At 41.1% G+C, this 26,269-nt stretch overlaps 1 protein-coding gene across 1 annotated transcript in view; it reads left to right on the forward strand.

Annotated features, from left to right (window-relative positions):
• The window catches only part of UNC13A (unc-13 homolog A), a 136,883-nt gene that overhangs the window by 44,121 nt on the left and 66,493 nt on the right, over positions 1-26,269 (forward strand). Inside the window, exons 7-13 of the mRNA XM_087894016.1 lie at positions 1,084-1,120; positions 4,755-4,790; positions 8,057-8,267; positions 14,513-15,298; positions 17,692-17,785; positions 20,966-21,009; positions 23,358-23,436. Coding sequence (XP_087750142.1) covers positions 1,084-1,120; positions 4,755-4,790; positions 8,057-8,267; positions 14,513-15,298; positions 17,692-17,785; positions 20,966-21,009; positions 23,358-23,436 — 1,287 coding nt within the window. The remainder of the gene's footprint in view (positions 1-1,083; positions 1,121-4,754; positions 4,791-8,056; positions 8,268-14,512; positions 15,299-17,691; positions 17,786-20,965; positions 21,010-23,357; positions 23,437-26,269) is intronic.

Consider the following 26,269-nt stretch of genomic DNA (forward strand, 5'->3'; position numbering starts at 1 on the left):
CTCCGGGATTGGTTCCAATTGGTGGTGATTGGAGGAGAAAGATCCTGCCTCCATGGCTGGTAGTTCTCGGCTTACAACATTCATTTAGTGACTGTTCAAAGTTACAACAACAGCACTGAAAAAAATGTCTTATGTCTGATCTTCACGTTTACGACCTTTAACGCATCCCCAGGGTCATATGATCAAAATTCAGACACTTGGCAACTGGCTTGCATTTATGACGGTTGCAGCATCCTGGTGTCACGAGATTGCCATTGAGCTTTTCGCAAGCAAAGTCAGTTGGGGGGAACGGGATTCACTTAAGGACTGAGTGATTCGTTTCCCCACTGCAGTGATTCACTTAACAACCATGGCAAAAAAGGTTGTCAAATTTGGTGTGCCTCACTTAATAACTGTTTTATTTAGCAACAGAAATTCTGGTCTGAATTGGGGTTGTAAGTTGAGGGTGCCACCCAGATCGGGGCTCTCTCCTCTCCTATTTAACATCGACATGAGACTCTTGGTGATGCCATGGGGATCCAACTGTTTATCTCTGCTCCTGGCGAATTAAGTAATGCTGTGGATGTCCTGTCTCAGCGTGTGGAGACTGTCTGGATGGGGAACAACAGGCTTCAGCTGAACCCTGGCAAGACTCAGTGGTTTGGGGTTTTAGGGACCTTGGTTTCTAGAAGTAATACCATCTCTGGTGCTGGATGGGGCCGTGCTGCCCCAAACAGACCTCCCTGCACAATCTAGGGGTCCTCCTGGATTCCTGATTCCTGCTCAAAGAGCAGATGGAAGTTGTGGCTAGGAGGGCCTTTGCACAACTTCATATTGTGTACCAGTTGCACCAGGCGTGTGCTGTTCCTGGTGAAGTCCAAAATAGAACAAAGTCCCTTGGCTCTCATTGTCAAAAATTCTCTTTCCAAATGAAGTGCTTTTCATTTAATTATTTTCCTCTCCATCTTCCCCCACCTACCGCTGGTTTCAACTCTTGCTTTGGAGCTCCCAAATCAGAGGGCTTTGAGAAAAAGGATGTCAGTTCTTCTCAGACAGGTCCTAATCTTTGTCTTTTCTTCCTCTCCCTCTTCATCCTGGGAGAAGCAGGAGAAGCCGCTTCCAGTCCCTGGCTCGCAGTGCTGTAAGTGTTTCTTTGATTTGGGGAGCTTGGGCATATATGATTGCGTTTTCCTAATTTCTGCTGCAAATTAGGGTTGGCACATGAAGTGTTCCCTTCACACTTTTCCAAGCAAAATGGATTCCCCCCTCCTTTTTTGGCTGGAGTATTTGGAAACCAATGTTTCATTCCAAGATTAATGAGGGTTTGGCCCAAGACAGAGCTGTTTACAGTTTGGTCAATGAAAGCTTCATCCTTTCTTCCCATCCCTTCCCTCTGTGTCTTCCTAATACCATTTCTTCCCTTATGTCTTCCTACCCTTATAAGTCTCAGAAGATCTATTGGGTAATGGGTGCATGGGCTAGAGGGCAGATGCTGGGGACAGAAAGGTAAAAGGAATTTCCAGAGGCCATTTAAGGAAAAACAGCCCATTTAACTCCATCCTGGAAAATAGCCTACCATATTATCCTAGTTAGGAAAGATTTCTAACTGAACCTTTGAACTATTACAGTACAACTCTAGAATATAAGGAAAGCAGGAGTGAAATCTACTTACCTTCCCTACCGGTTCGGAAATGCATGTGCAAACCCTTCTGCGCATGCACAGAGGGTAAAAAACAGGCTACTTCCTGGTTAAAACCAGGAAGTAACAATGACCGGGCAGGTGGGCGGAGCCTCGTGCTACCGTCGCTACCAGTTCTCCCAACCACCTGCCGCTATCGCTACCGGTTCAACTGAACCGGTCTGAACCGGTAGCATTTCACCCCTGAAGGAAAGCCAATATGAGCCAGACTAGGCTATAGAAGAACTCTGCTAGATCAAATGTAAAAAGCTTATCAAACAAGCATCTGACAGTTGATAGCCAGATACCCTCATGGGAAGCCCACAGGCAGGGTGGAAACAAATTAATTTTGCTAGTAACACATTGGTGCAGGTTTTCACAGCCAGCTGGACAGCGTTGAACTGGGTTTAGTGTCCATGATCTAGCAAACTAACTTCCTTTCACTGACAACTGTGGCTTGTATATTCACAGGCAGAACTGGTAGCGAAAATTTTGAGTAGTTCGGAGAACCGGTAAATACTACACACATCTGAGCAGAGAGCAATATAGCCAGATGTTCTGACTTCTGATTGGCTTTCAGTTGAGTTAATTTCAAATTGGTGCAAGTTAATGAGAACTTTGTTTGGTTCTTTCTTGGTCCAGTCAGGATTGGACATATAACCCAAAGATTCCAGTCATAGTTGTCAGCAAAATATCAAGAATTCTGTTCTCCAGAGTCTAGACCATGGTTACTAAAGGCCAACAATCTTGCTAATCCTCAGCATTTAATCAGGAGAGGTGAACTGCTCTTGTATATTGAGGCTCCATTATATATTATGATTAATAGCTGTTGAAAGATGTACTATCCATACTATATAAACAGATGCGAACTCAGCCCTTATTGACCAGTCAAAGGAGCCATCTTGCTTCTATTATTAATACTGAATAAGCTGTTCCCAAAAATCTTACTCCTCAGTACCTGAATCTCACAATTTATTCCTTCTTCACTTTTTTGTAACTAGGATGTAATTTCATTTCATTTCTGTTACATCTTCCATGCAACAAACTCAGATCCACTCAGTCAGGGATCCTGTTATTCATAAATGAATTTTTTATACACTATATAGAGTAGACTGAGATTTGATTTTATTTCCCCAGTGATATCTCTGAGACACTTAAGAACAACAAAATGTGTTTTTAAAGAAGCACACACCTTTATCTTCTTGACAAAATGTCCATAGCGCTACTTTATAATTAGATAAAATGGTTATCTTAATCAGGCATAAATAATGCAATGCTTTCAGGCGTATCTCAAGGATTCCTGCCTCTCCAATAAGATGGGGTGAGAAATTCCGGTAAGCAGACAAAGATTAGGATTAAAAGTCCCATCCCTTTGGAGCACATTGAAAAGGGAGGTTCTTATACCTTGCTGACCACCTCTGTAGATGCTGCTGGTTACAAATGCTATTAGAATTTCCAGCAGCCATCTTGATTTTTTTTCCTGCCCATCCTGAAAATGCTCTGCTTTAGAGGTGGGTTTCAGCAGGTTCTGACCAGTTCTGGAGAACCCGTAGCGGAAATTTTAAGTAGTTTGGAAAACCAGTAAATACCACCTCTGGTCCCACCCCCATCTATTCTCTGCCTCCTGAGTCCCAGCTGATTGGGAGGGAATGGAGATTTTACAGTAACCTTCCCCTGCCATGCCCACCAAGCCATGCCATGCCCACCAAGCCACACCCACAGAACCAAGCCACATCCACAGAAGGTAGTAAAACATTTTGAAACCCACCACTGCTCTGCTTCCTCTTCTATTTGTGTGCTCTATTTTATTTTAAAGCTTTTTTCTCAAGCTACCAGCACTCTTCATCTCTTACAACTGTGCATTACATGCATTTCTTACCAGAGTTCTTAGGAGGGCGGATAATATCACATAGTTGAAGGCAGAGGTGAGTGAGAAATAGGTCAGAATCTCTTGGTATATCTCTTGGGAACATGTAGTAGATACGCTGCAAATTCCTAGATTCAAAATATGCTCAAAGATATTGTGTTCTGCAATGCTAAGTACCGTAAATGCCTTTTTGGATCTGTCTCTGTTTGGCAGATTTTAAATTCTGCTAAAGAACTAAGCAGATCCATTAATTCCAATGTTTTCCCACCCCAGATTCAATACATTTTTGAAGAATAATTTTGGAGAGGCTGGTGCTATTAAAGTTTAAGGTAGTGTTTTTCAATCTTGGCAACTTTAAGATGTGTCGACTTCAATTCCCAAAATTCTCAGCCAGTACCTCTTAAAGATGCTAAGGCTGAGAAATACTGGGGTACAGGAACCTCCATGTTCAAAAGCAGTGTACTTGTAAGACTAGAACATTGTTTCTTAACCTTGGCAATTTTAAACTGGGTGGACATCAATTCCCAAAATTCCCCAGCTGTTATGCTGGCTGGGGAATTCTGGGACTTGTTATTCACACAGTATAAAGTTGCCACGGTTGAGAAACACTACAGAAGATAAGAATCATGTAGAAAGGCTTTTCTCTGTCTATTAAGAGTAGACCACATCCCAGTGCTCTTTTAAAAAATGTGGCTAAGAGATATATAGTAGGCAAAATAAAGATAAGGTGACATCACCAAAATGAATGAGGCAGGAAACATTTTTGTTAATATGGTAAGATTAGTAGATTGAAGAGTATGATTTGTTTATCTTAAAAGCTTGCATACTTTTTTTCTCTGTTCCACCCCAATTTAGGGGTGGTAAATCGAGCTTTTAAGATTAGTAAATCGTACTCTTCAATCTGCTAATTTCATCACTTTAAACAAAAAACCCGGTTCCTGATAATTTTAGTTCTCAGCTATTGGCTACTTAGCTATTTGCTAAAAGAATTTGGTTGTGCAATTTCAAAGGGTTGCAAAAACGGGGGGTCAGCACCCCACCCCAAGCTGCAGATTGCCCCTGCCTGCTTTTATATGCTTGTTAGCTTCCAAAGTTCATCTGGATGTAGAATTTATACCTCCCTTTCCCTACAACCTCCTCTTCCCTCTAGGGTTAGAATTACTAAGTATACAGTATTTAGAATTGGCCTGTCTCTTAAAGGGACATGTCTTCTTGGCTTTTATTTTGTAGGCAACTGGAATTATTTTGGCTGGGGAGATCAACAAAGTAAGTATGCGAATCTTGATCCTGTATCCTCCCACTTCACTCTGTGGCATTCTTAAATATTTTCCTATTACTTCTACTCCAGGGGGAGGAGGTATGGGTCAAATCTAACATGGCCCACCTTTTCATCTGGAGGTCAAGAGATGAAGCAGGTATTTTCAGGTAGCAAGCAGGAGCAATAATGATAACAATTTTTTTGGGTGTAGTTATCAGATATTCAAATTACAGTATATATCTTTAAAGCTAGAATAACCTCACATGCCACTTATGACAGGCTCTTGAGACTTAAAATTCTGTCCTCCAGAAGCCTTTGGTATTACTTACTAGACTCTAGATAAAGATAGTGAACTGGAGAACAAGTACTTACTTAAAATTGTTTAGTGAATTCAATGCAGTGATTAAATTCGAACTGGGGACTTTCTGACCCTAGGGTGACTTTAATAGAATTGAGTCGTTCCTCCTCTGTGGCTTGTCTGTAGCTAAAAATATTGATGCTTTAGCCAATATTTTTCAAATTATTTACTTGACTGATTTATGGCATTAATCCATTTGCTATATTAATCTAACTGAGTCTAGCTTGATGTGCAAATGTAATCTCAGTACTTTTCCTTAACTTGTATCCATCTGCTATTTTGAGGCTGCTCATTGTTTAAGAGATGCTTTGTAATTTCAAGGGATGACTACAGTTAAAATGTTCCTGCAGACTCTCACATAATGTTTTAATAGAAGAACAGTCCAGCCATTCATTAAATGCTGGGCATCAAAAGGGTGGGTATAATTGTGTGAACCAGCCCTTAACTAATTGTGTCAATGGCCTCCACCAAAAAATACATTGTGTTTTGTGTAGATGCTTAGTGATTCTGACAATGCCAGCCAAGCTGCAATATTTCTTTCAGATAAATTTATTAAAATATATGGTCATGGATCAAACTCCCTCTTTCAGATACACAGTTATATACACATAACACACGATAAAAACCTACGAGGTACGTCTACACAACTTATTAAGTTTCATTAGTGTTAGTTTTAACTAATCAAGAAACTACCAAGGAGAAAACTGCACTTGCACCCACACTGGCAAGCCAAACTAATATATATATATATATATAAACAGAGAACATACCCCACACTCACTAGGACTGGTGATGTTACCTAGCTAGGGTAATGAAACATATACAAGCACACATAGCCAAACTCAGGGAGCACCAAGGACTCCACAGTGTTACTTTTGTTTGTGGCTTAGGTTGTCATGTAAACTGAGTCTGCTTGATAAGTTTATAGTTCACTGTATAATATGAACCTAGAAAATTAATTAATTTGCTTAGCACATTGTAAGTCGCCCTGAGTCTCCGGAGAAGGGTGGCATATAAATCAAAATTAAAAAAAAAAAAATTAAAAAAAAAATTCGGGAACCAAGCTCAGAGTGTTGTATGGTCAGCTGGTGGCTGAGATTGTACCACACAGTAGACTAAGCTAAAATAGGCTTGGGACCATTGTAGCTGAGTAGATCATGGAAACTTAGCCCTTTTTTCCAGTCCTGTTTATTGGGGAGGAGAGATATAGCCATGAAAGCCAGCTGCGTGATCTTGGGCCAGTCACTCTCTCTCAGCCCCACTCACCTCACAGGATTGTTGTTGTGAGGAAAATAGGAGAAAGGTACCTTGGATATGTTCTCTGACTTGAATTGTTTGTAAAAATATTAAAAATGGGATACAAATAAATAATCTGAGAGGAATTTTGTTCAGTCCATTTGTGAATCCAACCAGTAAGATGGCACTTAGATTGAAAAGGAAATGACTTGATTCCTGAGGCAGGGTTATGTTCCTGTCCACTTCAATTCCAATTTATATTGTTTTATTGAGCATGGCCAAGTTGATGCCTTAATTAGTTTTCCCTTTAAGGACCATATGGGACTTTGGGAGAGCAATTATTTTTTATTTTAAAAATAGGTATATCTGACACTCTTTTAGCTTGCATATTATTCTCCTTGGACCAATTTGGAAGCCAATCCCTTCCAATCAGGAATCGCATAGGGCATAGAAGGTGCACTCAGATCTAATAGCCAATTAATTTGGCTGCAGAATAATATCACTCAGGGCATATAATCCAACCACTGAGAGTGGAGGCAAGTTAATTAATGAAAACATTTTCACAAGGGCTGCCCAAAATGCCAAAGCAGAAAGCAGTTTTTCTGCACTAACATAAAATATTTTTTTTAAAAAAAAGTTAAGGGTTCGATTGTAATATATGTAAGCTTTAATTGGATTATTGGTTTAGAGCAGGGGTGTCTATCCTTGGCAACTTGAAGATTTGTGGCCTTCAACTCCCACGCTGGCTGGGGAATTCTGCAAACTGAAGTTTGTAAGTCTTAAAGTTGCCAAGGATGGACACCCCTGATTTAGATCTTAAAAAGAAGGATCACTGAACGGTGATCAGGATCACTTTTAGGAAACTGAGAAATCAGCCAGCAGTGAGGGAAAAGTAGCAAAGAACTATGGATAATTATGCAGTGCATCATGTCCTGGCTTGCTTACAGATGTAGCAAGGTCAAGAACCAATATCTGAATGAGGAAGTAGGTTTGCATGCCAAGGAAACATTCAGCTTCCAACCTGCACCCCCAATGTACATTCCCCATGCCCTTTCTTTCTCTCTCCACTCCATTCTACTTAGCAGCTCTGCAAGGAAACCCATGCCATACCGTGACCTGTGTAAACAGCTTCCTGCCCCACCTATTTTAAAGAACCATGTGACTTTCTTTTCTTTCTTTTCTTTCCCCAAGATCATGTTCTCTGAATCTATTGTAGTTTGGACTTCAACTCCCAAAATGCCCATTCAAGCTGAACATTGTGGGAGTTAAAATCCATTAGATCTGATGGGTACCAGCTTGAGGAGGTCCTTATATTGTTTCTAAATTTCTTTAACCAGCTTGTGAGATGTCTTCATGCTCTATTTGTCCGTTCAACTCTTTCTGTGTTCTCCACTTCTTTTCAGTTATCAAGTATCCCTGTCCTCTGGAAACCACCATTTTTTTTCTGTTCTCCAACGGAGACCCTTTTCTGTTATTCTCTATCACGTCAGAACACTGCATCCTTTTGACACTTATGCATGTGGACCTTCTAAATTTTTAAATACAGATGCTTGCCAACACACACAAATGTTCACATACTGTGCTCCCATGTCCCTCGCACATAAAGAATGTTCACATATCCCATTTTAATAATGAACACTTTGTTTGTTTTATATCATGATATTGGGTTCCTTTTTACAGATGATGACCCTGACAGCACCGTGGATGACCGAGACAGTGACTATCGCAGTGAGACCAGCAACAGCATCCCACCCCCTTACTATACAACCTCCCAGCCCAATGCTTCAGTCCACCAGTACCCCATACGCCATCAACAGCGAGTATCCCGAGACTCCTATACAGATTCTATGCAGGGTTATGAGATGGACTATTCTAACCATCGGCCAATCAGGTAGAGTGGATGCAGCCTGGAACTGTTGGGAAAAGTAGGGAAGGGTTTCTTGTCCTCCCCCTAGAACAGTGTTTCTCAACCTTGGTAGCTTGAAGATGGGTGGACTTCAATTCCCAGAATCCCCCAGCCAGCACTGCTGGCTGGGAGATTCTGGGAGTTGAAGTCCACCCATCTTCAAGCTTCCAAGGTTGAGAAACACTGCCCTAGGAGGTTATAAAATGGGGAAAGAGTCATGGTAGCCATATGTCATGGTAGACATAAAGCAACAGACCATCAAGTCTAACCTGTTGTCTCAAACACAATATACCCAACATTATGTTCATCCAGGTAATCCTCAATTTACAACCACAATTGGGACCAGAAAATTTGTTCTCACACGATTGCACCCAATTTTACAACCTTTTTAGCCGCAATCGTTAAATGAGACATCACATGATCATGACCTGCAATTTCCCCCTGTTGGACTTCTTATTGACTTTATTTGTCAGAAGCCAGTTGGAAAGGTTACGAATGGCGATCATACTAAATACCTACCAGTTGCCAAGTACCTGAATTACAATCAGGTGATCTCAGGGACACTGCAATGGTTATAAATGTGAGGACCGATTATAAGTCCCTTTTTTCCATGCCATTGTAACTTTGAATGATTGCTAAACAAATGGTTGTATGTTAAGGACTACCTGCAACAAACATACAAAAGTAGTTTCTTTACTCTTGATCTCTGCCTCCGGTTACTCAGTGGTATAGAGCAGAGTACGGAAGTTCCATTTGTATCTGTCATTGGTAATAGCCCCAACCACTCAAAACATCTCCTTTTGAACTGGGGTCATATTTAGAACGGAGCGAGGGCCAAAGAATTGACAAAGTCAGCTCCATTCATTACTGGCATTGTTCAAGAGCTGAAACATTGCAATGGATCCCGAGCCAAATTCTGAACAATAGTTAACAAACAGAACTTTTCCCTGCAGCTCAATTGGCTTTCATATCCTTCGCTATTTCCTCCAGCTTGGTTTTAACTCATGCACATTGGAATGTATGGGGACAATCTTGCCAAGGACCCTCTGGGTATACCAGTATATACAAAGTAAGGAAAGGAAGAATTTAAAAGTTGGCTCGGATCCATAATAATAATATAGGGTTGTGGTGGGTAACCCGGGGACTAGAAACCTTGATAGGACTCCAAGAAAAAATAGTGGCCTCGACTACAGAGGGGCGACGGCAGTGGGTCTCCTAATTGCTGTTTGCATAAGAGTAATCAAATCATATGCTTAAATAAAAGAACTCCATTCCATTCCCCAAATCTTCCGTTGGCCATTAATCATTCATTTTTAACAATGCTGTCAATGTGATTTTTCGTGTCCTTTGAGAATCACAGGGCCTGTAGGGGCCGCTCTCTTGGTAGCTAACTTCCATAATAGATTTATTTTACTCCTTTGAGAAAATCATGGTTGGTTGCTGGGGATGATGGTGGTGGTGGTGGGAATGACTTGCAACCATCCCAGTTCAACATTGTTTTCTGTATTTCAGAATAGCCTTCTCTTTTCCCCAATGCCAGGTCTACCCTTTGAATAGTTCCAGGCCAGCATTCTTCAAGCAAACTCCAATTATTCCACACCATTGTTACCAAACTGGCTCTGAATGATGAGAGCTACGATGCAGCCTAAGTGGAGTGCCCTGAGTTGCAGAGGTTGGCCTGGATATATTCTATCTGAACAAAAAACAGGTCTCAGATAGAAACCCACCTCCTTGTCTCTTAGTTCTTAGCTAGCAAATTTGTGTTTTGTTCTCTCCTTCTGCTCTCTTTCAAATTCCCAGGACAGGAGAGGGGGGGTCTTTTCTCTCTGCCATTTTATATGCTGACCCTTTTCCTCTTCCCCTCCCTGGCAGACGCTATGGTAGTGTAGATTCTGCCGCAAACGGGCACAGTGACGCTGAGTCTGCTTCCGGGTCAAGCAGGCGCACGAGCCGCCAGCCCTCGCTCGAGAGCAGGCGCTCCCTAGACCTATCTGATAGGTGGGTCTTTCTCTTGTTTTTCCGCTGTGTGCCTTTTGCAGAGTCACGTGGTTCTTGGTTTTTGCAAACTGGATTAGGCCATCAGCATCTATCCAGCAGTGGCTGCTACGACTCCTTTCCTGTTCCCATTCCACCCCCTGCAATATTTTTCTTTTCCCAGACAAGATTGAATTTGAAATCAAGATTTTGCTAGGGTTGAACTTCCTTTAACTAGTTCTCAGTGGAATACAAACATGCCTGCACGCATGAGCGCATGCACACAGACACACTTTGTGGGAAGATTTTCCTAACAGGCCATTGTAACATAAAGAAGGCTAAGCAAGATTTGAAAGAGATGATTCTATGCAACATCCTCTGCTTTAAAAATGAAACAGTCTGGTGTAGATTTTTCCTTTCTCCAATCCATTTGGATACAGTTCTTATCACTCCCAGCAACCATGGGTAACTGCCTGCTTACTAGGGATGATGAGTTAGTTTAAAACTGCTGTCTTCTGTGACCAGTTTGCCCTCCCTGATCAAAGCTTCAGATACAAAGCCAGAATCTGAAGATCTATCTGAGTGGATTCCCCTCGCAACACCACCTCCATTTTCCATTGCTGTGTGACTTCTGAAATCAGCAGGTACACCGAGTTTGCACAATGTATTTAAGTAGGCTAAAATGGAGTTGGAATTTACACACTGTAAATTCTGTGTGTTCAGGGGAAACACATCACTTGTCTTAGCATATTGTGAGAACCAGGCCTTTGCAACAAACCGTAATATGGCGTATTTGGGCAGAGTATGTTAATCATAGTTGAGGGTGCCAACCTGGCAAGCATTACCAAAACTTGATTGGAGGTTCCCACCTTGGCAATATGCCTTTCTGGTTTTCAAGTGTGGCACTAGCCATGATTCTGGGCCAGGGATTGTGATCATCCAGGAATGTTCACAGGCGTTCTCCCAGACCTTCATCAGAATAACAGACTTGGAAGGGACCCTTGGAGGTCTTCTAGTACAACCCCCTGCTCAAGTTGGACACCCTATTTCTAAACTCCGATTGATCCCAACTACCTTGCAGTGTTTTACCACTGACTGCAGAGAAGAGGGAAATACGCAGAGGAACTGAACATTGTGCAAGCTATGTCTGTACCCCTTCCTTTGATAACCCCCAGAAATTTAAAAACAGAAGTGCAGATTCATAAGGCTGCACTGCCTCCATCTAAGACTTTGAAATTGCAACCAAACCATTGAGACTAGATGCCTTCCTCTACCAGGCCAAAAGTTGAATAAATGGGCACTCACATTCTTTTGTGAGTCTGCCTTCCTTTGTCCCTCCCCCATTGCCAATGCTGGAAATGTGGTTTCGGTCTAATCCAGGTATGTCCCATATCGTGTCTGCATGTGCTTCCCATAAGCCTCTGTGCTTGCTCAGAGACAGTCTGATCAGTCTGCTGTAATGTTAGCTTCTGGGATTTAAAGCTATCTGTCCCTACAGTGAATCCAGCTGTCCCTCTCTATTCTTTCTGTGTCCCCTCTCTGAGCCTTATATCCTTTTTTTTTCTTCTGTAATTTGCTACTCTGTATTTTGAGAATGCGTGAAGAGTAAATCTAACTCTGTCAGGGGAAGAGAGGAGTTCCTTTTGGAAGACATCAGTCTTCCTTTAGAAGACTGAAGAAAGTCCAGTTGCCTTTGAAAAGCACCTTTGGGACAACCACGACCTGGATGATTGAGGATCTCCATAGATTTTTAGAAGACAAGTGCAAACCTTGTTATGAGTGTCATTCCAGAGTGTAGGTTTGATTCTTTTCTCCTTGAAATGCTAGCAATCTCTATGCAGGCCAGGGGTCTGTATTGCTTTTAAGCAGGTGGGAATGACCAAGGCTGTCTGAAGGAATACACACCCCACCACCGCCTTAGGGCTCACCCACTTCATTTAGATACATCATGAATACATTTGATCGAGAGGTACAGTCTATGTATGTGTGTGTGTGTGTACGTGCGTGTTTATTCGGAAGAATGAAATCAAAATTTTATTTTAGCCTTTGCACACAAGGGCAGGAATATCACCGAAACAGTGGAACCACAATCAATCCATTTCCATAAAACACATCGATGTCCCTTTCGTACAGGTAGTCCTTGACTTACAACCATTTGTTTAGTGACCATTTGAAGTTGCAACAGCACTGAAAACAGTGACTTACCATTCTCACACTTATGATCATGGCAGCATCCTCGTGTTCGCATGATCAAAATTTAGGCCCTTACCAACTTGCATGTATTTATGACAGTTGCAGTATCCCACTATTTCTGACCTTCCCAGCCAGCTTCCAACAAGCAAAGTCAATTGGGGGGGGGGGAGAGAAGGATTCACTGAACAACTGCAGTAATTTGCTTCACAACTGTGGCAAAAAATTGTGGTTGGAAGTCAAGGACTACCTGTATTCTTCCATAATGCTAATTGGACTTCCTTTTTGTAATGGTGAATAGGAGTGCAAACCTTGGAGAGGTGGGGGGAATCAAGATATTAGCATTAAACACTCTTTCCCCAGAGGGAATAGAGTGGGGTTTCTTGGTATTTTCTTTCATAAATACATATAAATGTATTTGCCATGTATTGACCTATTTGGACATTAAAGCATGGTTCTAGAGTACCCCAGTTTGTCAGCTATAAATAAGAACAATAAATGGGCAAATATTTTAGTTCGCTCATATCCAATATTATACCCCGCGTGTTGCCTCTAAGATCAGTGTTTCTCAACCTTGGCAACTAAGCTCTGTGGACTTCAACTCCCAAAATTCTCTAGCTGGCAGTTGCTGGCTGAGGAATTCTGCGAGTTGTAGTCCACATAATGTGACCATTATTTTCAATGGTTTCTGGCCAAAAACACCCATTGCAGAAAACAGATTCGCTTAACAACCATCACAAAAAATTATGAAATAGGGTGCGGTCACATGATGACCTACTTAATGACCACAACCACATATGACCGTAATTCTGAGCTCAAATATGGTTGTAAGTCAAGGGCTACCTGATAATTCTGTCACAGAGGGCCTCTGTGTATGTGTGTATGTGTAAATGCTCATGTATGGACCACTGATTAGAAAGGTGTACACCATTTCCCTATTCTTACCTATTTTCTCTCTCCTATTATACCAGCAGCAGGTGTAAACTTTATTTGGCTTTATCATCCAGTGCTATCTATAACTGTGATGTCCCTAAAAAGACTGAATCATTGAAGGGGCAGGCTACTGTTTATTGTTCTATGTTTCTGCATCTATGGCTGCTGTCTCCTTTTGTGACTGATTGCTGGTGGTGGCTTGGCTGAATCTGTGGAACTGGCAGAAAATGGACTCCAGGCATTGTAAAAGTAGTCAGGCTAACTGATGCAAATTGTTCTCCAGTTCATACATGGGGGAATGACTCCGATTAAGGACTAGCCAGTTTGATCATGTTCAGTGAGTGGGAGTAACTGGTAGGAGAGTGGTGAACTAAGACACTATCAACTTTCCTTCATCCCCTGGCACTGAATATCAGCACAATGGTATGACCAGAGTTGGAACTGATGGCAAAAGCATGTAATTTATTCTGTTAATAGCTAGAAGTGGATTACATGCAATTGCATGTAAACTTGGAGTTACATACAATTGCAAATTCCTAAACTTTATGTTGGGTTGACCTATAGAATGCTCTAAATATAAGCATTTACTTATATTTAATGCCTAATGGAATACACATGATCCCTAATCTGTCCTTTTACTGAGCAGCAGCTCATGAAAGCAGATGCCTTCTAATGTTTGTTAATCGTTCCCATGGCTTCCCAATGAAAGGAACTGCCCAAATCTAAAAGTAATCACTATATTATAGTTCCATAACTCTTTAGGAGAGATTACTGAAATGAGACCCAGAATGGGACTTATTTGGAAATGTAATCTGAGCAAGGATGCACCCCTGTAATGTTGGTTACCCTCTTGCTTGGAATCATTCAGAGTCTTCGGGATGTTAGGAAGGCCAGTATAGGTGTAAATTTCAGTCCATTATTATTATTATTATTTTTGGAGGTGTGTGGAAGAGAGACATAGAGATGCTCAATAGTTGTGCTATGTGCACCTGTAGAGAAATAAATGTGAGGATTGGCTCTAGCGAGCTAACTCCACCATGTTCTCTTTAAGCTCATTTATAACCGCCCTTTTTCTCCTCGGCTTCTGCCTCTGTTTCTCCATCCCCCTCCTCAACCCCTGCCCATCCCTACAGCCCCACTGGGAGCAGCCGCTACGCCTCCTCGGCTGAGCTGAGCCAGGGTAGTTCGCAGCTGAGTGACGAATTTGACCCCGATGACGTCAGCCTGGATGAGCGGGACGGAGACTCCTACCACTCTTGCCACAGCTCCGTGAGCTATCACAAGGAGTCCCCGCACTGGGACGAAGAAGAGGATGACTTCTACCTGGAGGAGGATGAGTTCAATGAAGAGTACAGCGAGAACGAAGAGTACTCCCCCGAGGACAAGGCGCCCGACGCTGACGATGAATCTTACCCCAAGGAGGCTTCTCTGCAGCAGCAAGAGCCGCAGCCGAAGGCCCCACAGGTCCAGGTCCAGCCATCCACGCTATTTGCTCTATCCCAGCAGAAGCCGCCCCAGCAGGCCCAACAGCAGCAGCTCCAGCAGAAGCCATCCCAACAGGCCCAAGCCCAGCCTCCGCCACAGAAACCACTGCAACAGGCCCAACAACAGGTGCCACCAGTGCAACAGAGGCAGCAGCAGCCCTTGCAGCAAAAAATGCCTCCTCAGGGGCAGCAGAAGCAGCTACCCCAGCAGCTGCAACAGCCCCAGTTGCCCCAGTTGCCCCCAGTGCAGCAGAAACAGCCGCCGCAGCAGCAGCAGCAGAAGCAGCAGCAGGTGCCCCCAAAGTTGCAACAGCAGGTCCAGAAAGAGGAGAAGGTGGACGAGGTTCCAACTGTCCTGCAGGAGGAAAAACCAGCAAAAGAGACCCCGGTTGTGGAGGAGACCCGCCAGGAAGTGCCCCCCAAGACAGAAGAGAAGTAAGAGATGCTTTATGGTAAAAATCAGAGTTTCCTTATCTGACTAGGTCAATCTCGGTCCTGCTGTGGGGCAGCTTTGAGCCTAAGAGAACCATTGCTCTTTGTGGGTCCCTTTGGCAACAGGAACGTACATCCACCATGCTACATTCGGCCTCAGGAAGCCAGAAACACCGTTTTAATCTCTCACAGTGTCCCTGGCATAGGATCATAACATGGAATTGTGGGAGATTAAAATGAAAATAAAACTAGTCCCAGGGTTTTGAAAGGAGTAGGGGAACACCCTCCCTGTACACTTCTTCCATTCCACTCATACTATGTCATTTTATGGTCTGCCTTAGTTGTCACCTCTCTCAAAAATTTAGGAATGGGGTCATCCAACCACGATAGATAGGTGGACATTTAGATTATCTCCCCTCTGTCCCCCCCCAAAGTACTTCCTCAGTTTATAATTAAATTACTGCCACAAGATGTGGTGATGGCTACTAGTTTAGATAGTTTTAATTGATTGATTCATTCATTTGTATTACTAAATCCCATAGGACTCTTGATGATTGGCAGTGTTGTCAAATAAAATTTCCACAGTAAATAATTCATAAAGCACCCATGGTAAGTACTCAATAATATATACATAAAACATCCACAGTAGAGATAAATCAATTAAAATGTAAGTAACAGACAAACCCTAATATATCTCAGCAATATATTCAGCAGCAAACAATCGGTGTATGCAATAAATGATCTTCAAAAGAACTCAATTTTGATCATCCTGAGTGAAATCAAGGTGGGATCAGGCCTGATCATATGTGTATATGCACATACAAAGGAACAGTGCTTCATTTGCATAGTTCTGACTGACACCTTGACATTTTTTACCCTTTCCCAGACACAGTTGGAACATATTTGAGATTTGCTCAAGTTTTAGCATGCAATTTGCAGTTTTAGTATGCAATTCCTCCTTTTCACTGCTATTGCAAGCTAAGTCGATATCTTCAATGTGTTATCTACTATGACTTCAAGATCATTCTCTTGATTAGTGATGGCTATCTCAGACCCCATCCATGGATATGTGAAGGTAGGAGGTTTTGGCCTGGTGTGCATCAAGTTATCCTTCCTTAAACTAAACCACATTTGGCATTTGACTAACCCAGTTTAAAGAGATCTGAAGTTCATAAGAATATTTTGGTTTTTACCAAGCAAATTAATTCCTTATGTTCCACAAATTGGCCAGCTTATTGCTTACCTCAATTTAAATTCCGGATGGGGAGTGCTATTTAAATTTCTCATAGTTCACTGGAACAACATTATATTGGGGACAATATGACAAATAAAATTGTGGATCCTTAAATCCAGTTACCATTCAGTTGCTAAGTGCCAGGAGTAAGTGATGCTGGGATTAATACAATAATGTGATGTTCTACAATCTTTGAATTTCGCAGTGGCCTACATTTATCTACCTTAACATATAATCTGTAGCATAAAACTTGCCAAAACACAGATCTACTTCTAAAAACTTCAAGATGCATCTGCTCCCTCTAATTTTTTAAATTAGTTCCGAAACATTGCATAGGCTTTCTAAACCTTCTCCAACCAGGAACTCTGCAGATGTGTCTATAACTTTAGACTCAGAATAAGTTAATTTCATAATTCAGAATAAATTAATTTCTTAATTAAAAGTGGACAGAGAACATTGAGATCCTGCTTTTAATCCGTGGGTCCTTAGGTGGATAGTGTAGAGTCTGAATCTAACAATTAGCTTGCAGTCCCCAAACTTTTTAGCTCATTGACTCTTTCATGAAGTTTAAGATTGTTTATCAACCCCAAGCCTTTATTATATGAAAATAATTTAATAAATATTACTTTAAATAATAGAACCATGAATAGTATTGACTTCATAAAAGTAGGCAACATTTAAAATAGGAAAAATATAAGATATACTTTTATTACTGAAATTGTTGATATCTACCTCATTTTCAGGACTAGGGTCTTCAGGACTAGCTCTACAGAGAGCTCAAAAGATTAATAGACCTCAATCATCCATCATTTCAATTATTTCTATAATTTTTCAACCATCTACTGATCCCCAGACACTTATTGGCCCTTTGAATACTTACATCAACCCTTTGGGAGTGGGGGGGGGTGTATCAATGTTGACCACTTTGAAGATCCTGATTTAGAGGGAAACACCTTTCTGCTGGCTGACCTCCCTTGAACAATATTCTGTGGGTTCTTAAATACAACCTGAAGTTATTTCATGACGTGGAACTAGAGAGTTACTAAAAAAACCAGGGTGAAATTATTTAACAGAAAGCAGTTTGATAGAGCTTTTTCCTGTAAAGTCTCAGCCAAAGATCAGTTGCCAGACTTTGCACTTGACCTCTGCCTTCTGGTTACAGGGAGAAAGAGGAAATTGAAGTGGTCGACCCCAAAGCACGAGCAAAAGCCAACTGGTTACGGGCGTTCAATAAAGTCTGCTTGCAACTCCAAGAGGCAGGTATCCCTTCTGAAATCATGGACAGACGTGGGACAGCTTTGAGAAATGTGATTTGTTTGATATACGGACAAGAGTTTTCTGTACGGATAGTCCTTGACTTACAACCATTCATTTAGAAAGCATTCAAATGTCTTTTACAATATCATTTAAAAAGTGACATTGTAAAAGTAAAAAGTTACAACTGATCCTCCTACTTATAACCGTTGTAGCATCTCCACAGTCATGTGATCAAGATCTGAGCACTTGGCAACTGGCATGTATTTATGACAGGTGCAGTGGCCTGGGTTCATTGCAACCTTCTCAGCCAACAAGCAAAGACAATGAGGAAGCCAGATTCACTTAATGACCAATGATTTGCTTAATAACTACAGTGATTCGCTTAACAGCTGTGGCAAAAAGGTTATAAAATTGGGTACAAATCACTCAGCAACCACCTTGCTTATCAACAGAAATTCTGGTCCCAATTGTGGTTGTAAGTCCAGGCCTACATAGGCTACTCTCCATCCTGAACGTTATTTCTAGTGAAAAAGTACAATCTAAGTTTAAATCAATCAATTGGGGAAAAACCCCATCTTTTTTCTGTCCCTCTCCCTATTGAACATCCTTCAGATAAAACCTCTTCCAATTGTTTTTTTTTCCTGAGGTTTTCTATGGCTTTTGCCATTTTGATTTATCTGGTTTGTTTTTAAAACAGAACAGGTATATTAAGAATCCTCCAGTAAAGTAAAGTAAAAAGTAAAAAGATTCTTATAGACAACAAATACTGTAGTAGCAGTTTGCTTCGGTCCATTTTTATTTCAAGCAAACATTATCAATAACACATCAAAAGAAACCCAGTGATCAGTAATGCAAAAAGTTACATAGATGCTTGGTAGCATGATTCTTTTTGTATGGTGTATATTAATAATGGACCTCAAATTTAATTAGATTTATGCTTCAGTCGCGATTATTTTTAGTATGCTTTCAGAGTCTCAGGTGGATCATGCATACTTCAGTAAAATATCGCACAAAAAGACTCTTCATGGAAAAATATATTATAATCCATCTGTATATCATTGCAGCTTCATCAATGTCCATACATAATATGGTGAATGACAATAGCACTAGCAATAGGACTTAGATTTATATACCGTTTCATAGTGCTTCACAGCCCTCTCTAAGCGGTTACAGAGTCAGCGTATTGCCCCCAACAATCTGGGTCCTCATTTTACCCACCTCGGGAGGATGGAAGGCTGAGTCAACCTTGAGCCGGTGGGAATTAAACAGCCGAACTGCAGCCAGCAATCAGCAGAAGTAGCCTGCAGTACCGCATTCTAACCACTGCACCACCACTATGTAGAACAGTGTTTTTTACCTCAAGAAATGCATGGATGCCAGTTGGCTGGGGAATTCTGGGAGTTGAAGTCCACACATCTTAAAGTTGCTGAGGTTGAGAAGCACTGAGGCAGAGGAAGTGAAGAACTGGAAATCCCTAGATAATTAATTAATTCCAAAATTAATTTTAGAAATTCTTTTAATTTAACAGAACTGAGAGATATTGGATTAAGAGAATAAAATAAAGGAACAGGTAAAAGAAAATCTCTCTTTTCTGAAAGCCAGTGATACATAATATTAGGTATGCAAATCATATATTTATTACCATAATCATGCATATCTCCTCCAAAATACATGCCATTGTGTTGAATGGGACTCACTCCCAGATATATGCGTAGATTTGTGTCTTCAATGTGACCTTAGTTATATGGATTTCCCATAACTGGGAAGAAATCTGCATTTTGAAAATTATGCTTCAACCTGTACATACCATATTTATTATATTTATTAGGAAGTGTGCTACCAGATGTCTGGTTTTTTGACCCTCATAGTCCCACATGGCTCTCATGTGGCAAATAACAAAGTTAATTCATGGGGGTATCTCTGCAATTTTCTTGGCAGTAATACAGACATTATTTGCTATCAGGAGTTTTTTTTTAAAAAAAAAACTAGCTTAAATTCTTGACATTTTTGGTACAAATTAGGCTTGACCTGGCATAGCCTTTCCAAGCTCTGCTCAGGCCGGCTGAATGCAGCCTCTTACTACAGATGGGAGTATAATGGACTTCTGCAAATTGGTGTCCATTGTGATGGAAAATATTGAAATTGCAGCTGTTAGAGAACAGCTGCTGGGTTTCCTGTGGAATCACCAGAAATATGAATGAGAAAGCAAACGGACAACACTTTTGAAAGGACAATGATCAGAAATTCTACATTTATTCTGCACTCAGAGTAAAAGTAGAAGATTCTTGCCATCCTCCAGCTTCTGCACACAGCAGTGATTTGAACACCCTTAGCCAATGGAACAAGGCAAGTGTGGATCAGAGAGTATTCCATGCAAACATGCCTCAGACTGCTTCCTCTTCAGGAGAAACAGATGGGGCTGTTGAAGAAAGAAGAGGACAGATGTAATCCTGCAAAAATATAGCAGTAGAAGCTGGTTGGAGTGAAGCAATGTGTCTCCAACCATGTAGAACTTGGCCATAGCTGATCGGCGTAAGCAGGCCCCATTTAATACATCTGGCCTGTTTATGTGGTGGAGCATTTTGATCCAAAACCACTACTACTACTACTACTACTACTACTACTACTACTGATAGCAACAACTGTCAATCCTGAAGTTGGCTGAACTGTGGCCATTTTCTTTTTTGTAGTTTCTAGGGAGGTTTCTTTTCTCACTGCTTCAGGGCTGACACAGCCTGGAGTGAAGGGCCCAGGGAGGGGTGTTGTAGAGATTAGCTGGGGTGTGATAGCCTAAATAAAATTCTTTCCCCTGGGAATCAAGGACGTTCGTGCAGGTGTTTGCAGGGAGGAGACTGAGGTCATCTAGCAACTGGCCTTTATGCTGATTGGACCATGTGACTGAGACTCTGGGGGGAAGTGATGAATTTTTACTTTTAATTGGGGGGGGGGCGGTGCCAACTTAGAGCTGGTTTTCCACCAGGAGTATGCTAATTTGATATGTCCTAATAAAAATGTTCTTTGAGGAACTTGTTTGCCTCGGAGTTCTTATTGAACAGGATGTATTACTTGGAACCTTGACAACAACAAGACACATTGGTTCGCAAAAAAGACTTGTGGACCAGAATCTTTGGTTGCAACAAGTCACAGCAGAGCTAAATTCATCATTTTCTGTTTTTCAGGCTCGAGGCGAAGGCGAATCAAAATCTCTCTGGTTTAAAGGCGGGTGAGTTCCAGTCCTGGAGAATGGGGTGAAATGGAAACATTCTTCGGATGACTTGTAGATTGCCGTTTTCGAAGGTTCTGTCCTAATTTCAGGTTGTTCCCAACATTTCCCCCATCCAAGTAGGTACTAAAGAACATCGCTAGAGGTTTTCAAGAAGAGATTAGACAACCATTTGTCTAGGAAATGGTCTAGGAAATAAGCAGGGAGTTGGACTAGAAGACCTCCAAGGTTCCTTCCAGCCCTATGATTCTATCTTCCATGACTTTACTTCCATGTTGAGAAGCAGCCTCTCAGTTCCCCTTCCCAAATTTATGCACTTCCTTTCTGATTCACTACTGGTGGAGACAAGAAGGATTAATAGATCTTTTGTATTATTAAAGAGAAAAAAAAGTGTCCTCCCCCAAAAAGCCACAGCAACCATGTCTCATCTGCACATTCAGGTGGCAGATAGCTGTAAAATGTGATCTCGCTCTGCAAAGATTTTGCAGAACATATGGTAACAATTGTTTTTGACAGTTAGGGTATTAGAATGGTTTCCATTTAATCAGATCTATTATGCAGATCTCCTTATTTGACAGTATTTCATAGATGACATTACTGTAATGCTTAGTACTTATTACAAGAATTGACATCCAGCAGTTAAAGATTACATTAAATCTAACAGATGGCACTCAATAACAGTTAGCTCTTGGCAGGATTTGACAAATGCAAAAGCATTTAGTACGATTTATGGCTATACATTTAGCAAGATTTTTATATTTTCCTTTTGAAGTTAAAATGGCAGGGTTTCAATAGTAGAAGACAGATTTCAAAAAACTGTAATTGTTCAAAATCCTGAGCAGTAAAATTTAATTTTCTGATTCCTTCAACTTGGGCACAATGCATTTTAAACATTGAAAAGAAATTAAAAATTAAACTCCAATTAAAAGAATATGATTGAATTGGGCATGAAGTATTATGAATATGTATAAAACTATGCAGGTTATAGAAAAGGAATATTTTTCCTTCTCCCATGACCAACAATATTGTCAATTTGTTTGATAATCAATAGACAATAGAATTCCTTTTTCACATCCTCCATCAATAATTTGAGGGTCTACCAATCACAGAGGGTAATAGCCTCTGACTTAAGCTGTTTTCGAAAGATCCTTGGACCAAATCATGGATAAATAATCACCCTGTTGAGTCATAAACTGCCAGATGAAGAAATGCTGCGCTTATAGGAAAACTCCAGCCAGAGAACCTGGGACCACCCAAGACGTATCTAATTGTTGTCCATTATTTGAATCGTGACGCTGGACTAGATAGCTCTTGGTCTAATTAGCATGCTGCTCTTATGTTCTGACAGATGGGGAGGGAGGGTAATCTCTTTTTATTCCTGCTGATAAAATTTGTCCTATTCGACGTCCCAGAGTTGATCCTTACAGCCCTCATCCCCAAACAAAATTCCCAAAATTCAGGATCATAGGAAGCTTTGTATTTAGGATATCAATACAGTCTGTGCATAGATGTACGCACATATATACCTCTTGAAAGAATAGATTCACATCTCACTCAACTGTAGCATTCACTGTCAAACTTCTGACTACCAAAGTAGCTATGTGCCAGTCCAGATCTGACCTCCAAAATGGGGAAATGCTTCTCTGAAAGATGATATCATGATTTCTGCTTTGGAACAAAAGTATTTGAACTGAGATTCCCCATGCTCGATAATCGCAAGTCAATATTTTTTACAGTAGACCTTGTCTATCCAAAGTTATTTTGGAAAATAATTCTCCTGTCTTTGGCAAGTTGTGCAAGGTTTTGTACTCTTTTGAATTTTGGTTTGACAAGACATAGCCATGATGTAAAAGAAAGGGATGCTGGAGCCTTAGAAAATGATGTTGCCCTCTATTTAATTTAATTTAATTTAATTAATTTAATTTAATTTAATTTAATTTAATTTAATTTAATTTAATTTAATTTAATTTAATTTAATTTAATTTAATTTAATTTAATTTAATTTAATTTAATTAATTCAATTTATATGCCGCCCCTCTCCGAAGACTGTTTAAGTGTCTCTAAAATCAGCCATTGTATTACCACATTCCCATAAGGAAGTCCATCATCTGGCAAGGGACAAACTCAGAATTCTCTCCTCCCACCCCATCCTCTTTCAACTATAGAATAAACATGGCAATGCTCAGCCTTGTGCATGTGCCTATCCAAATATTTCCACTGCCTTATCTTTTGATGCCTCCCCTTCCTCTCCCTTCTCTGCTTCCCTATCCTAACCTTGTTTCAAATTTCCTCCACCCTTCCTTCACCTGTCCTCTTGTATGATCTGACTGTTTTTGTCTCTTCTCCAGGCCTGGTGGCGGGTTGATCATAATTGATAGTATGCCTGACATTCGCAAAAGAAAACCCATACCCCTAGTTAGCGATTTGGTGAGGTTTCTTCTTCTAACATCTTTCTTCTCTCTCTCTCTCTCTCTCTCTCCAGCAGCTGCTGGCTTTATCTGCTCTGGAACAGCAGGAATTCCACTAAATGTGTCTCTGGAGCCAGCTAATGGAAGGATGAATGTGACCTCATAGATTGAAGTCCTTGAATTCAGTATTTTGTAATTTGAGATCTGGTGTAATCTTTGGCTGAGGCAGTGAATTGAAAAAAAATGCCCTGGTGCAAATTCTCTTGAAACCGTAAATGTCTTAAGTAGCCTCATTTGACCGATTGATTGTTTGATTTCATTGGTGTCCCATTTCCCACATTGAGAGAGGAGAGCGATGGGAAGGAAGACAGGGGTTGACTACATTGGTAAGATCTCTCTCTTTATATAGAGCAGGGGTCAGCAACCCGTGGCTCTGGAGCCCCATGTGGCTCTTTCATCCCTCCGCTGCAGCTCCCTGTCACTGGTCAGCGCCACAATTTTGAGAGGAGCTTCCGGTTGGGGGGATGAAGGATGGCACGACACGTGACTCTATGGCAAGGGGCGGGTTTTCTGGTCAGCTTCACCATTGATAGGGCTTTCGGTTAGGACAGATTGAGGAAAAAGGACGCTGCGCTAGGAGGAGACTCTATGGTAGGGGAACCGGACTTCTGGTCAGCTCCAGAATTTAACAGGAGGCTTCTGATTAGGACCTTTGTGGCTCTTTGAATGTTTAAGGTTGCTGACCCCTGATATAGAGAGATGGATACACTTATTCGTTTGCAAGAAAACACCATATCAGCCATCCCAAGCCTGGTGCCTTCCAAAGCCCTTTGTGAGATATTGGGCTGGAATCAAGAATATATTTGAACTAATAAGACTATAGTCCCAACGGCACCTGCTGCTTCAAAATTGAATCTAGCAGCAACAACATAGCCTTTGGCTAAATTCTATTTGGAATACAATAATTTAATATAGACGACGTTTCTTAACCTTGGCAATGTTATGATAGGTGTACCAAATCCCAGAATTGAACTCTCAGAATTCCCCAGCCAGCATGGGGATATATTTAATAGTTATTAACAGATATTTAATAGATATTAACATATCTTAAATCCCACATACAGTATTTTAAATTTGCTAAGATTGATTGAGGTTTCTTCAAGTCTTCAAATCCAGATTGGCTGCTACATAGGCACAGTCATATTGCAGCAATACAAAAATTGCATTGGCTTTTTTTTTTTTTTTGCTTCCTATCAAGGCTACTGCTCTTGGATTTTCTGAAATCTCCCATCCAAGTACTAACCAGGTCCAACCCTGCTTAATTTCCCAATTAGATTAAATCAACCAGATGTTGCCTCTCGTGGTGGAATGGGACAACTCATTGCAGCCAACTCGCCATGGCCAACTCGCTGTGGGACAATTCAACAATTCAATTTAATTATTTAAAATAATTTTAAAATATTTTAATTTTTGTCATTCACATTTCATTTTGTCCCTCCTTTGGTATCCTTTCTTTAATGATTCTATTCCACTATTTCTTCGATATTAGTGTAACTCGGTGGTGAGTTGTCTCGCAGCAAGTTGGCCATGGTGAATTGTCCTGTGGTGAGTTGGCCATGGTAGGTTGGCCACAGCAAGTTGGCCATGGCGAGTTGGCCAAAGCGAGATCCCTTCTACAATCTTGCAGTGGAAATGTATCTCTAGCAACTGCATTGCACCAGTTCTCAAATTATAATGAAGAATAATTTTTAATACCTTCAAAATTCAAAGGCCTAGAAAAAAACCAGTAAATAACAATTGCTGCCACAATTTTCGGGATGATCCCCTTTCTGCCCTAAAATGTAGCTCATAACAACACCTGAAAACAGTATTGGCAGGGAAGGAAAAATCACATCCTCCATTACTCTGGCTCCAGCGTGCGCCGCATCTTATTCAGTTGCCTCTGCTTTGCTTCGCTAATAAAGCTTGTTTTGTTTCTCTTCCATCTTCTGCTTGCTGATGCTGTTGTGGGTGCATTCTCTCTCAGGGGAGCCGCAGTAAAGTTTCTGCGCTGCATTAACAGCATGCCCGACATTAAGGCTGGACGTAAATCTCTTCCGCTAGTGATCAGCGATCTGGTGAGAACAAGGTGAAAGGGAGAACACCCCACCCCCAGGATTCCTCCTCCCCTGAACCCAGGATCCCAATAACAACCAGTTGCAAATGTCTGATTTAACAAATGCTGTACAAAATCCTTATCCAACATGGAACACCAAATGTCTTCCTGCATTTTAATTTTCCAATTTTGTCTCTTCCTCCTAACACCACACTCCCAAACCTCACTATTCCCAAGATACAACCCTTCCTGTTGTGCGAGGTCTACCCTTCAACATGTTTTTGACCCACCGCATTTCTTGCACTTTTCCTTGTATGCTTCCCTTATTGACAGATTCCCTAACCATCAGCCTTTCGGAGAAGGCATAGTTCAGTGAGAACTTACCTTTGAAGGAGATTCTTCAGGTAAATTGTCTCAGCAGGACTGATGAACTAAAATTTTAGAGTAGAGAATACTGGGAAGATATATTTGTGAGCCAAAAGCAACCATACTTCAGTGGTAGATAAATGAACTGGGTTAGGCCCCCAGCATCTCCAGAAAGAAGAGAGGATAATAGTGTCCCTTGCAGGAAGTTTTGTGAGATCACTCAATTCTAAGATGTGTAAACAAGTAATTTGTATAGAATGCAGCACCTAAAATCTTTCTGCCTAGTTGCTATCCTTTGCTAACTTCTGTACTCAAGAAATTCTGGGGACTACAGTCTTGTGTACAGTATATTAAAATTTCTATGTCACAAAGCATTCGAAGTTTGCAAATC

The sequence above is a fragment of the Pantherophis guttatus genome, chromosome 1 (assembly GCF_059756535.1).
Source record: "Pantherophis guttatus breed Tessera chromosome 1, ASM5975653v1, whole genome shotgun sequence".
NCBI lineage: Eukaryota > Metazoa > Chordata > Lepidosauria > Squamata > Colubridae > Pantherophis > Pantherophis guttatus.